Raw genomic sequence first — 12,566 nt, forward strand, 5'->3', positions numbered from 1 at the left:
AATGGGCCCACCGACGGGATTCGAATGCAGACCGACCGCGCATCAGGCGGGTGTTTTACCACTGGGCTAGGACGCCCCCCCCCCCCCCCCCCCCCCCTCACTCCCAGTTATCCATATGTTTATGGTGGTTTGAAGACGTCGTTTATTAGTTATTTCGTTTTCGTTTAAACGGATGCAGAACAAAATATTTTGAGTGGAAAGTTTCCGGAATGAATGAATGTTTAATGACACCCCAGCACGAACAATGCATTGGCTATTAGGCGTAAAACAACGGTCTGTTTGGGGAATTGCTTGTTGGATTTCTTTGTGGGTTTTGGGGTTTTTTTGTTTGTCTGTTTGTGTGTGGGGTTTTTTGTTTTTTAGGGGGTGGGTGGGTCAACTAATAATTTTTTTGTGGACGAATTCAGAAACTTAGTCTAAAACATTGGTAGCAGAGAGCGGTCAGATGCCAAATTGTTATAGAGTGAACTGTATTAAACTATTCGGAAAATAGTTATTTTGAGTGTCATTCTGAAAAAATTACACCGGCCTCGGTGGCGTCATGTTTAAGCCATCGGATATAAGGCTGGTAGATACTAGGTTCGCAGCCCGATACCGACTCCCACCCAGAGCGAGTTTTAACGACTCAGTGGGTAGGCATAAGGCCACTACACCCTCTTCTGTCTCGCTAACCACGACCAATTAACAACTAATCCTGGACAGACAGCCTAGACAGCTGAGGTGTGTGTGCCCAGGACAGCGTGCTTGAAGCTTAACTGGATATAAGCACGAAAGATAAGTTGAAATGAAAGAAAAAATGACTGAAAATTGGGACAGGGACCAGATAAGCACAACGTTGCAGGGAAGACAGTCGCATAACGATTCTAGCCAAGAGGTTAATGTATTTTTAAGAACTAGATTTATTAAGAAATACTACTCCAATAACCCCAGTGCTTTTAAACCAATAGAGCTATTATCAACTACAAACAATAAGGAGATCAATAACCTTGGCAAATACTTATTACAGGCGAACAAAATGAGGGATATGCTAGTACTACAAACAACTTAATATATCTATATTTGTGTAACCCATATTGCCGATTGTTTATATATAGATATAGATGGATTGTTTTATCGGTATATGTGTATGTGTTTATGTAAGTTATTTTCCACCATTGTTCCGCACTATTTTACATAATATTGTATTTCATTGTTATAATGCTGATAAGTTGGGAAACTTAACGCAATAAAGAACTTGAACATGACAATAAACTTATTCAGTTAGAGACAAACACACGAAAACGAATTGGTTTCATAGAATACAGAATTGCCAGACATAATGCACCATGATGCCACAACATTCTGTATCACTTTAGTTGCTTTTGCATTTACATCATAACTAGTTCTGTTTGTTTAGATGTTATGAAATGTAAAGCATTTATGCACTGAAAACAGTTAAGCTAGTCAATACCCATAAGTAATGCATACGAGTACATGCGTCTCAAGCTCAGTTCCTGTGTGATGTTTCTTCTGACGACTGGAACATAGGCAACTGTTATCGTGCACACGTTTTGCATAATATATGTATTATTGATTGAAATGGTGTGTGCACTTTACTAAAACATTACACTGACTAGTTATCAATACTAAACCAAGCAGTAACACGTTGTTACACCGGCACTATAGACCAGCAGGAACAAAATACAAGCGCATATATCATACTTTCAATTTGTGTTCTCCAGATACATACCTGAAAAGAAAAACAAAATACACTGTAGCAATGGGGTCACACTGGGTTTGGTTCCTTGTTGTCGTAGCCATAGCTGAAGATGCCGTACAGTCGGCCGAGTTCAGGAGAATGGCAATGGACAGCCAGCGTTATTTTTCCATGGCTGTTCGTAACAAAGACCAGTGTCACCAGCTCTGTGTCTCCCAAACCCTGTGTGCCTCCTTCAACTACGACGTCAGGGAGAGGATCTGTCAGCTGTTTACACAGTCGTCAGTGTCTGGAGGCAGCCTCGTCCACAGGCCACACAGCGTCTACGTGCATGTTCCTCGAGATGTTTCGTCTGTAAGTACTTCTAAGACGTTGCTGAATTTTCTGAATAATACTCTGATTAATAATAGTTTGCTTAATATGTGTCTTTTTATGCTCTCTCTCTCTCTCTCTCTCTCTCTCTCTCTCTCTCTCTCTCTCTCTCTCTCTCTCTCTCTCTCTCTCTCTCTCTCTCTCTCTGTGTGTCTCTCTCTCATTAACGGCGTCCGCGTCTCCTTCTGGTTAAGTTTCAATCAGTTTGACATGCCCTTTAAATAACTACTACTGCAATGCCCGATGGCTAGTGAAAGAAAAAGAAGTCAAATGTTGTAGTTAAGCTGATGTTGTAAATATAAATATCCTGCCCCCTACCCCATATTATTTCGATTGGAAAGGGTAAAGTTGTGTGTGTGTGTGTGTGTGTGTGTGTGTGTGTGTGTGTGTGTGTGTGTGTGTGTGTGTGTGTGTGTGTGTGTGTGTGTGTGTGTGTGTGTGTGTGTGTTTAACGGCGTCAAAGATAAAGCATATTGATTTAATAATCATCCGACCCCATACAACCGTAAAATAAAATGTGTTGAGTCATTAAATAAAACATATCCTATCCTTCATTCCATCTACTGTTGGATGTCTAACATTAGGTAATTTTGACATATAATCTTAGAGAGGAATCGGGTGCATGTGCAGGGGGAGGGTATTGGAGGTCGAAACCCTTACTTGCCCAAGCTTAAAAAAAAAAATTGAAATGTATATTTGTGGGGAGCATGGCCCCATATAACCCCAAACCCCCTGAAATCCCCGCACACGCGCCTTGGAAACCCGCTACATTTTTTTTAGCAAGGGATCGTTTATATGTACCATCCCACAGACAGGATATCACATACCATGGTATTTTTGTATACCCACCGATGGGGATCGATCCTAGACTGACCGCGCATTTCCAAAACCCCCCACCTTTTTAGGTCTAAATAATGAATAAAAATAGCATATAGTCTTAAAAAATGTTACGTAAATCGAACACAGTACCCTCTTCCTCTATCCCTAGAGTGTTACGTAATTAGTACCACCCCCTTACATGTAACGCGTATGCCAACAGCTGGCCACTGTCAAATCACCCACTCACCGTCCCCTGGAAAGGCGTTGTACCATACCTCTATGGATATAAATATGTTTTGGAGATATGAGACAACCCCTCAATCAACACAGTTAAATTTGTTCAAAAATTGCGAAATCTCACGAGATCTCTTGTTTGGGAATTCTATACTTGTGATAAGCCAATGAAAACCTAGATCGGTACGAGCCCGTCAAAAGTGTCCCACTTTCAAAATACTGGCTTTGTTTTTGACCTGGATAAGCCAGCGTAGTGAAACGAATGCGGGGTGCGGCGTCATATATGCACCAAACGCAATTGGATTTTCTGTTCTATATGCTTAAATAATAAAAATATTCCAGGGACATGTATGGTTATTACTGTTATTTAGTAAAATTGTATTAACTTTAAGTAAAATAGGGCTAGTGAATTTTTAATAGTGGCTAGTCAATTGTTTTATATCACTGATCCCGTGGCTAGTAGATTTTATATAAAGAAATTCTAGAAGTCCTGACATTAATATTCAATAGGCGTATGTGTCTTTAAACATCCATCTATTCATGTATTTCATGTCATAGTTATTGTCGTTCTTATATCCAGTTACGGTTTATGTACGCTACCCTGGTCAAGACAGAGGGTTGTTGGTTAGATGCTAGCGGTGTAGTGTCCTAACACCAATCCATGGAGTCTCTGGGGAGAGCTAATACCAGGAAGCGAACACATTGCCTAGCAGCCTTATGTCTCATGGCTTAACCACATGAATTCAAATTCCAAAGAGGACAAACGATTTATGTCTGTGGACTTGAAGATACAGTAACATAGTGGATAATTGATGATAGCTTTGTTTTATGTTGAACAGTGTACGGCGAAGAAAGACGCAATATCATTCAACGTTTTGATACACGGAAAAACAATTGAAAGTTTTGTTTGTTTAAATCAATTTGTACAAAATTCTAAAAGACAATTACGCAAGGAATAATTACTAAACTATTGACCATATACCGTATAACCGGAAATTTTCGAGGATTTTTATTTTCGTGGGTTTCGAGGGTAAGTAGTCAGCATCAAAAATATAAATCCTTGAAAATATTTGAAAAAATGAAACAAATTCTAACTAAAATATTTATTGTGAAAACCATAACACACTGACAATTTACCGGAACATTTTATTTCCTGTCATGCGCAGTCCACCGGATACGACAAGAGAATAGTATATAGTCAAAACAACAAGTTAGAATTTTAAAAAAGTTACTGCGTGAATCTCACTGTTTGTAGAATATAATGAAATATTTTTTTAATTTTGTATATTGTTTTTTTCAATGTCCGCCCGCACTGCATCAGAGATTCTGTGGTGGATGAATGCAGATTTCAACATTTCCTGGCGTATTTTTAATTCTGCCAAAACTTTCATAATCCACCTTGCATGAATTGGTTTTATCGCTGAAGTACGCATTTCGATCTTGATGTCCGTTACAACTTCGCCGTGTTTCATAGCCAGGGAAACCCGCTTTGAATACCATGTGGTAAAATTAGACTTCACGGCGTCCTTAAGTGCTTTGTTCACACATACGTCGTAATTGGCTTTACACAAAATCAAAGACTGTGATCAGTTGTCTGCCGAATAGCATACCGGGTATCACAGTGGCCAATTAGGCTACAGGTGACTGTTCTATTGTTTAACTTTACACGTCGGTAGTATCGAACAACTGGCAGCCGAAAAGAAACTTTAATCAACAATAGCAAGTATTCTCGCAACTAGACTTGCTAAAACTCGAAAATAAAATCACTTTCAATTTAGATTTGGCAAACAACGAAAATAAGAAACCTTGAAATGTTTTTATACCCCAAACCACGAAAAATTAAGACCACGAAAATTTTCGGTTATACGGTATTTACTCTCCATGCAGCTATTGAGAAGTATATTGGTGTAAACTTATTCAACTACCACTTTTCAGATTACCTTGTTAAAGTTATTTGATGTTAAAATCTTTTGATGACGTTGGGTACATTGATTGGGCTACAAAAGTTAAGCAAATTTTATTTATTTCAAAGTTTGTTTATGTATGGCTATGTCAGGAAGTAGGTGATATTGATTTGTTTATCTCATTGTTTAAACAGAGACGTTATGACAATTTACAGCAACAGTGGTCAGCTGATATAAATATATCTGCCTCATGTTATTATTACAAGCAATATACATCTTTATTTAATATCGAACCATACTTGCATCTTAACTTTGCGGTACATTTGAAAGGGCCTTGTCGAAGTTTAGATGCAAATACTTTGGATTAGCTATAGACACTGGCAAATTTAACGATACGACCTATTAAGAAAGAGGGTGCCTTTTTTGTAGAAATAATGATGAGTTTTTTAAAATTATTATTGAAGACCAACTACATGTATTACTTGATTTAAAAAGGATATGGACTTAGTAAAAAAAGGTTTCTTTTTATTTTATCAATATCTCTTCGCATGTACCACCTTCGATTATTTTTGTGAAGCTTATGTCATCTACAAATGAACTATTGCTGTAAAAAAATTGGTATGATTCATGTATGTATGTATGTATGTATGCATTGATGTATGTATAAACGTAACTAACCAATAAAATACTGATGCCGAATAACACTCAGTAGATTTGTTCACAACATTATTTTAATAATTTGTTATCATTTTAAATAAGAAAACTCATTACAAAAGCACTAATGCAAAGCAGGAACTAACATTTTTTTTTTTAAGAAAGCGCTAACAAGTATTACAAGTGCTCTTTGAAGTTAACCGGACTGTATCTGAATTATGTATGACGCCATGTACAAACAATTCAATTCAATTCAATTCTTTATTCACTCAGACCATATATACATAATACATGAGGTAATATAATAATATAATATTTACGAACACCGACACCCAAACACAGGATCAGTGCGTTCTGCGTAGCCGGCGATCTATTATTCTGAAATTATCACCTTAATCCTCGACAGCCCGGACCACCCGAGTCGGGCGCGCTTCGTCTGATTGACTTGACTGACAAGTCATCGTTTTCAAAATACTACCAGCAACGACAGTTTGGTCAATCCACACGCGTCGAGTTTTTGAGATGCATAAACAATTAAATCTTTATGGCGGGACTAAATAATGATGTCGAGAAATCGAGGTTATCGAGTGTTCGAATTTTGAGTTTTCGAAGGTCGTTATTACTAGTTTGTATAGCAATTCGGCCGGGACCGTCGCTTCAAGTCGAGAGATCGAACGTTTCGAGAGATCGAAGGTGGAGTTATCGAAGTTTGACTGTACACACACACACACACACACACACACACACACACACACACACACACACACACACACACACACACACAAACAGATATATATATATATATATATATATATATATATATATATATATATATATATATATATGTGTGTATGTATGTATGTATATATGTATGTATGTAGGTAGGTATGTAGGTAGGTAGGTAGGTATATATGTATGTATGTGTGCATGCATGTATGCATGTATGTATGTATGTATGTAGGTAGGTAGGTAGGTAGGTATGTAGGTAGGTAGGTAGGTAGGTATATATGTATGTATGTGTGCATGCATGTATGCATGTATGTATGTATGTATGTATGTGGGTATGTAAGTAGGTAGGTAGGTGTGTATGCATGTATGTAGGTAGGTAGGTATGTATGTATGTATGTGTGCATGCATGTATGCATGTATGTATGTGTATGTATGTAGTAGGTAGGTAGGTAGGGTAGGTAGGGTAGTATGTATGCATGTATGTATGGTATGTATGTATCTATATATTGTAGGTATATGTCGATTGTATGTGACATTGCATGATATTAACGCATGACGCAGGGGATAATTAAATCCTTTCTGGCATCACAAATTTTTCCATGCCGTTGGTGGGACTCGTATGTGGCACCGATTCGCCCGCAAATTGACTAACCACGATACGTGAGGTATGGAAGCTTCCATAGGAAGCTCTTGTAACTCAACCATATGCATGGGGCCTACAATCTACGCGGTCGATCCCTCTTACGTGCATGAAACAGTGGGCAGACCTGGCACTGGCTAGTATGTATTGATGTATGAATATCTATATATTGTATGTATGTCGAGGTTGACTATTACATACATAGATATTAACGCACTGGCGCAGGGGATAATTAAATCCTTTCTGGCATCACAAATTTTCCCATGCCGTTGGTGGGACTCGAACCTGTGGCACAGATTCGCCCGCAAATTGGAAGATTAACCACGATACGCTCTGAGCTATGGAAGCTTCCATAAAAAGGAAGCTCTTGTAACTCAACCATATGCATGGGGCCTACAATCTACGCGGTCGATCCCTCTTACGTGCATGAAACAGTGGGCAGACCTGGCACTGGCTAGTATGTATTGATGTATGAATATCTATATATTGTATTGTTGTCGAGGTTGACTATTACATACATAGATATTAACGCACTGATTTAAGAATATCCAAATTTAACGCAACAGCATTTTCAGCATATATTGAGGGAATGATAATAAAAAAAAATCCAACCATCCAAAAAACCAACAACAAACAAACAAACACACAAACAAACAAACAAAACATCAAAGAAATAACAAGCCAAAACACAAACATCAAACAAACGAAACAAATAAACAAACAACTTGCTTGAGTTCTGCAAGACAGTTTTGTTAGTATGAAATATTCATAGCTGTCAGTGGTTTAATAATTAATTCTAAATAACCTTCAGTATTTCGAGTTTTCATTGAGTAATAATTATTATTTCAATCATGAACTACTTAATATGTATTTCATTTTCAGCGCAGGTCGGGTTCCTGCAGTCAGAGGAAGTGTAAGAAACTCGACGTCTGTGTCAGTACTGGACACGTCCAGCACGTGTGTCTGTCGGCAGGTAAGATGGAGTTGGTTAAGCAAATTGATATAAATATACATTTCATTGTTACAATGAGAGCATTAATCATTGTAAACTGACTGGAGGGTGTTCTGTATTGTGATTGGTTTAATTATATTATTTTTCCGGGATCAAATGAAAATAACACCCGGAAAGCTAATGACGTCATTAGAAAGTGACGTCATTACCAACTGGAACAGGCGAAGTTGTCGATTCAAGGGTCTACAGTTAGATTGTAGCCCGGTATTTGTTTCAAGATTCAAACTTGTTTCAAATATACAGTTAGTTCTGTAGAAAAACGATTCAGTTTACAATGGACATAACCATATGGAGCTTTTAGATTTGCGGGTGTTATTGTCTATTTGATGCCCGCAAATGTTTAATTTTTTACCTCAGGCTGGTATTAATGAAACGAATGTGGGCGATGAATAACAAGGCTTGAGTGGCCACATAAGTGTACGAGACAGTGGGGGGGGGGGGGGGGGGGGCAACTGCGCACCCCCCAGTGCTGGAGCAAAACCTCAAATTCGCGTAAACATTATACAGATATTCGGGCAAAATGCGCTAATCTGAGACTTTTTAACCCTCTAGCCCCAAAATTAGTTGTATTTCATGTACAAATGCGTATTTATTAATTTGCAACCCTATATAACTCTTTGGTAGTAATGCAAATATGAATAGATGTTTTTTTATCCAGATTCGGGCATTTTCGTTGAAATCGGGCAAAACTTGGAGCCCACACGCCTATGACTGGTCACAACAGTTTGGCGCCAATGTGAAAACGTTGATCGCAATACGGCGACAAGGTGCCACGTGAGCTATAACACTAACCAAGTCGCGATTTTGACGTCTGTTGTGTGATTTCGTTTTGGAAATTGTATTAGGTCCAAAATATGATGGTGACAAAACAAAACCGCTCATTTCGTCGTCAAGATTTGTTTTTATTAAAATAAAGTTCATGCCCATCTATATGTGCGTCTGTCTGTTTATAAATCCATTAATTCACTGGCACACCGACAGTGACCAACCATATGTGGCCCTACTGCAACAATATAACGATAAGTTATTAAAAAATAATCAATAATTAAAAGACACGCGGCATGTTTTTATCTACATCCATATGATTTTGTGCATATATGTGCGGAACATAAATTGTACATATGATTATGGGCCGTTTAAGAACACTTCGAAGATTCACAAAATAACCTGGTTTAAGTGTCATAGTTATGTAGACTCTTATGAACATGTCCTTTTTATGATGATATTTGATTAGATTTGTTTTAAGCGCAGTAGCTACTGTAGTAAACTTTAGTAACATTTAGGATAGAGAACAGATGTCATTACGTTTAACAGTTTAATTTCTTGCAAATAGAATACATTTAAAAACACCTAATGGTCTTTTTAATAGTTCTATAGTGTCTAACAACTTTATAGGAGGGGCAGGTGCACTTTTATCGCTGTATTATGCTATTATCATTTTTGTTGACCTCTATGCTATTTGATCTGTACACAGGGTGAGACGTAACAGTCTGTTTTTCAAATTGTTTACTGATGGTCAATCGGAAATTTCCATGCTACAATTCTTAGTCCATAGTTGTCTCAGGCGTAACACATTTATGGGCTATGTAACAACAAGGTAAATCTTTCGTTTTGGGGTATTCCGCAAGGATCATAAAAGTGATGAATAATAGGTTACGGAAAACTAAACGTGCGCAAATAGGGCCGGGCCTTCGTCGGACCTCCTGAGATACATTGAAATACATTTAACTGTCAAACTCCTCTAAACCAGATACTCTCGGGATCACGTGAAAGTCCGGTTAAAAAAGGTGTCCAGTATAGAGAGGTTCTAGTATGTACATATATTTAAAAAGAGACCATGAAAAACGTCCAGTTTTGAGGGGATTCCGGATTACAGAGGGTCCGGTTTGGACAGGTTTCACCGTATTACTTTTAGAAAATCTCTACAAACATAATAAAGCGGTCCATGGATTACATATTTAATAGTTAATATACACCTGATATTTTCAGTTGTGGATTGTGGAGACCCGAGTAACTCACCGAACACTCTTGTCAAGTACAATTCCACTGTGTTTGGCTCAGTCGCCCTGGTGGAGTGTCTCGAAGGATACCACTCAAACAGCACTTCTTCCGTGTGTCAAGCCAGCGGTACCTGGTCAGACTTCAGCCAATGCTTAAGTACGTTAGTCGAGTAGTTTGGTTGTTGTTGTTGTTGTTGTTATTATACTGACTTTTACTCTAGATTTTAATTTTATTTATCTGTGATCAGGGCCGTAGCTAGGATTTTTTGTTGTGTGTGTGTGGGTGGGGGGTGGGGGTGGAGGGGGGGGTAACTGAGTAGTCAATAGTCTAAAACTCCTTTTCTTTAAGTTTCTATAATGCTTTCCGAAATGTTTTTCTGGGGGCAACTGCGCCCCCCCCCCCCCCCACACTTGCCCCTTGCTAGCTACGGCCCTGGTGATATTTGTATTTTTTTGCACTGTTCTTTACACTTAGTGTTTGCATTTACTATAGTTTGACACCCAATAGCCGATGTATTTTTCGTGCTGGGGTGTCGTTAAACATGCATTCATTCATTTATTCCAAGTGGATTAACAATGACGAATACAATTAAACTAACGAAGACATAAATCATAACAATACAAAATAGCATTTGATCCATTACATAAAAGGTATAAGTACCGAGTTGTGTAAAGACGTACAGTACACATATTTGAACTAAACTGAAAACACTAACATGGGTGCATACATACGCACGCACACAAAACACGCACACAGACACGCGCACGCATTTATGCATGTATGTGTCTATGTGTGTGTGTGTGTGTGTGTGTCAGTGTGTGTGTGTGTACACACTAGTATCTACATATCTATATCTATATACATATAAAACTATACACAATCATAATTATAAAGCGGAAAAAATGCACTAATATTTATAATTGACCGAACAACACAACAAACGTGAGTCGCGTAAACCTGACATGTAAACACTGCATTTGTTGGGCTATAGTTTAGAAGCATATATTTTTATGGACACTATATGTATTTATTTCCATGTTTCCATGTGGTATTTATGTGTTAGAGAGAGAGAGAGAGAGAGAGAGAGAGAGAGAGAGAGAGAGAGAGAGAGAGAGAGAGAGAGAGAGAGAGAGAGAGAGAGAGAGAGAGAGAGAGAGAGAGAGAGAGAGAGAGAGAGAGAGAGAGAGAGAATGTATTGCATGGCTTATGTTATGTTTGTGTTTACTAACCTGTAGATCATCCAGTTTACTCTTTTGACATAATATAGTGTTACATCTGTGTAGATAAATGTTACCTTCTGAATCATCTTTAACGTCATGCAAATAAGTTTTTTTTTTTTTTGTGCAAATGAACCTCCCCCCCCCAAAAAAAAAAAAAAAAAAAAAAAATAATAATAATAATAAAAAAAAAAAAAATAATAAAAAAAAAAATAATAATAATAATAATTTAAAAATAATCCTTGAAAACCTCACTACTGGACCGACTCATCAGTTGAGTAGTACCACTCAAACAGCCAGTGTGTATAGGGTACATAAAATGACCCTATAAATTATAAATGTTTCTTTGACTAATGGAATATACATACGCTATTGGCCGGCTGCTTTTTGAGAGGTAACCTTTTTCCCCCCAGATTCATCTTACAGTCCATGAGCCAGACATGGACATTTTATTTAAAAACCACTATGAAGGGACTAAAAAACACTATGAAGGGACTAAAAACCACTATGAAGGGACTAAAAACCACTATGATGCACGGTTAGTCTGATGTCTCAACTGCATGCAAATATGTGATGGCTATTTCAGAAGCCCAGCTAAATATGTTTTTTCAAATTGGTGGTAATTTTGGTTATAATTTAGCAGCTATCAGAAATGTGCCTGTTTCTCAAAAATGGCTCTGGTTAGGCATAATCAATTGATTGAATATGGTGCATTATTACATTCTGAAATAGCCATCACGTTTTCATACAGTTGAGACAGACTAAATGGAAATCATAGTGGATTTTAGTCCCAGTCTTCGTAATCCATTGATCCCTGGCTTGTGGACTAATACAATTGCTGCAAACTCAGGACAGCGTCATCAAAAGCAGCGAACTCATGTCTGTTAACTCCACCTCTTCAGAACGACGTCGTTGCCGAGACATCACGGTTCTAACTGGTATAGCCACTGAGTTGTGAATGTGTGTTTATGGAACATTCTCTATCTTGGAAAATGTCCGGTATTTGTTTTATGGAACGCACTTTTGTCACTGTCGTCAGGAGTTTCTGGGTGGATCCATTCAAATAATTCGGTGTTTTCCTCGTTCCAACCAGTGCAGCACAACTTGACAAAGGTCGTGGTATGTGCTTTCCTGTCTGGGAAAGTGTATATAAAAGATTCCTTGCTACGAATGGATAAAATGTAGCGGGTTTTCTGTCTAAGACTATATGTTAAATTACCAAATGTTTGACACCCAACTGCCGAGAGGCAGGATATAGCCCAGTGGTAAAGCTTTCGCTTGATGCGTG

At 38.0% G+C, this 12,566-nt stretch overlaps 1 protein-coding gene across 1 annotated transcript in view; it reads left to right on the forward strand.

Moving 5' to 3' along the window:
• Positions 1-1,647: 1,647 nt before the first annotated feature.
• The window catches only part of LOC121386759, a 21,676-nt gene continuing 10,757 nt past the window's right edge, over positions 1,648-12,566 (forward strand). The window contains exons 1-3 of the mRNA XM_041517768.1: positions 1,648-2,050; positions 7,931-8,021; positions 10,050-10,217. Of these exons, the coding sequence (XP_041373702.1) occupies positions 1,760-2,050; positions 7,931-8,021; positions 10,050-10,217 (550 nt within the window). The 5' untranslated portion in view covers positions 1,648-1,759. The remainder of the gene's footprint in view (positions 2,051-7,930; positions 8,022-10,049; positions 10,218-12,566) is intronic.

This window comes from Gigantopelta aegis, chromosome 12, assembly GCF_016097555.1.
Source record: "Gigantopelta aegis isolate Gae_Host chromosome 12, Gae_host_genome, whole genome shotgun sequence".
Classification (NCBI taxonomy): Eukaryota; Metazoa; Mollusca; class Gastropoda; order Neomphalida; family Peltospiridae; genus Gigantopelta; species Gigantopelta aegis.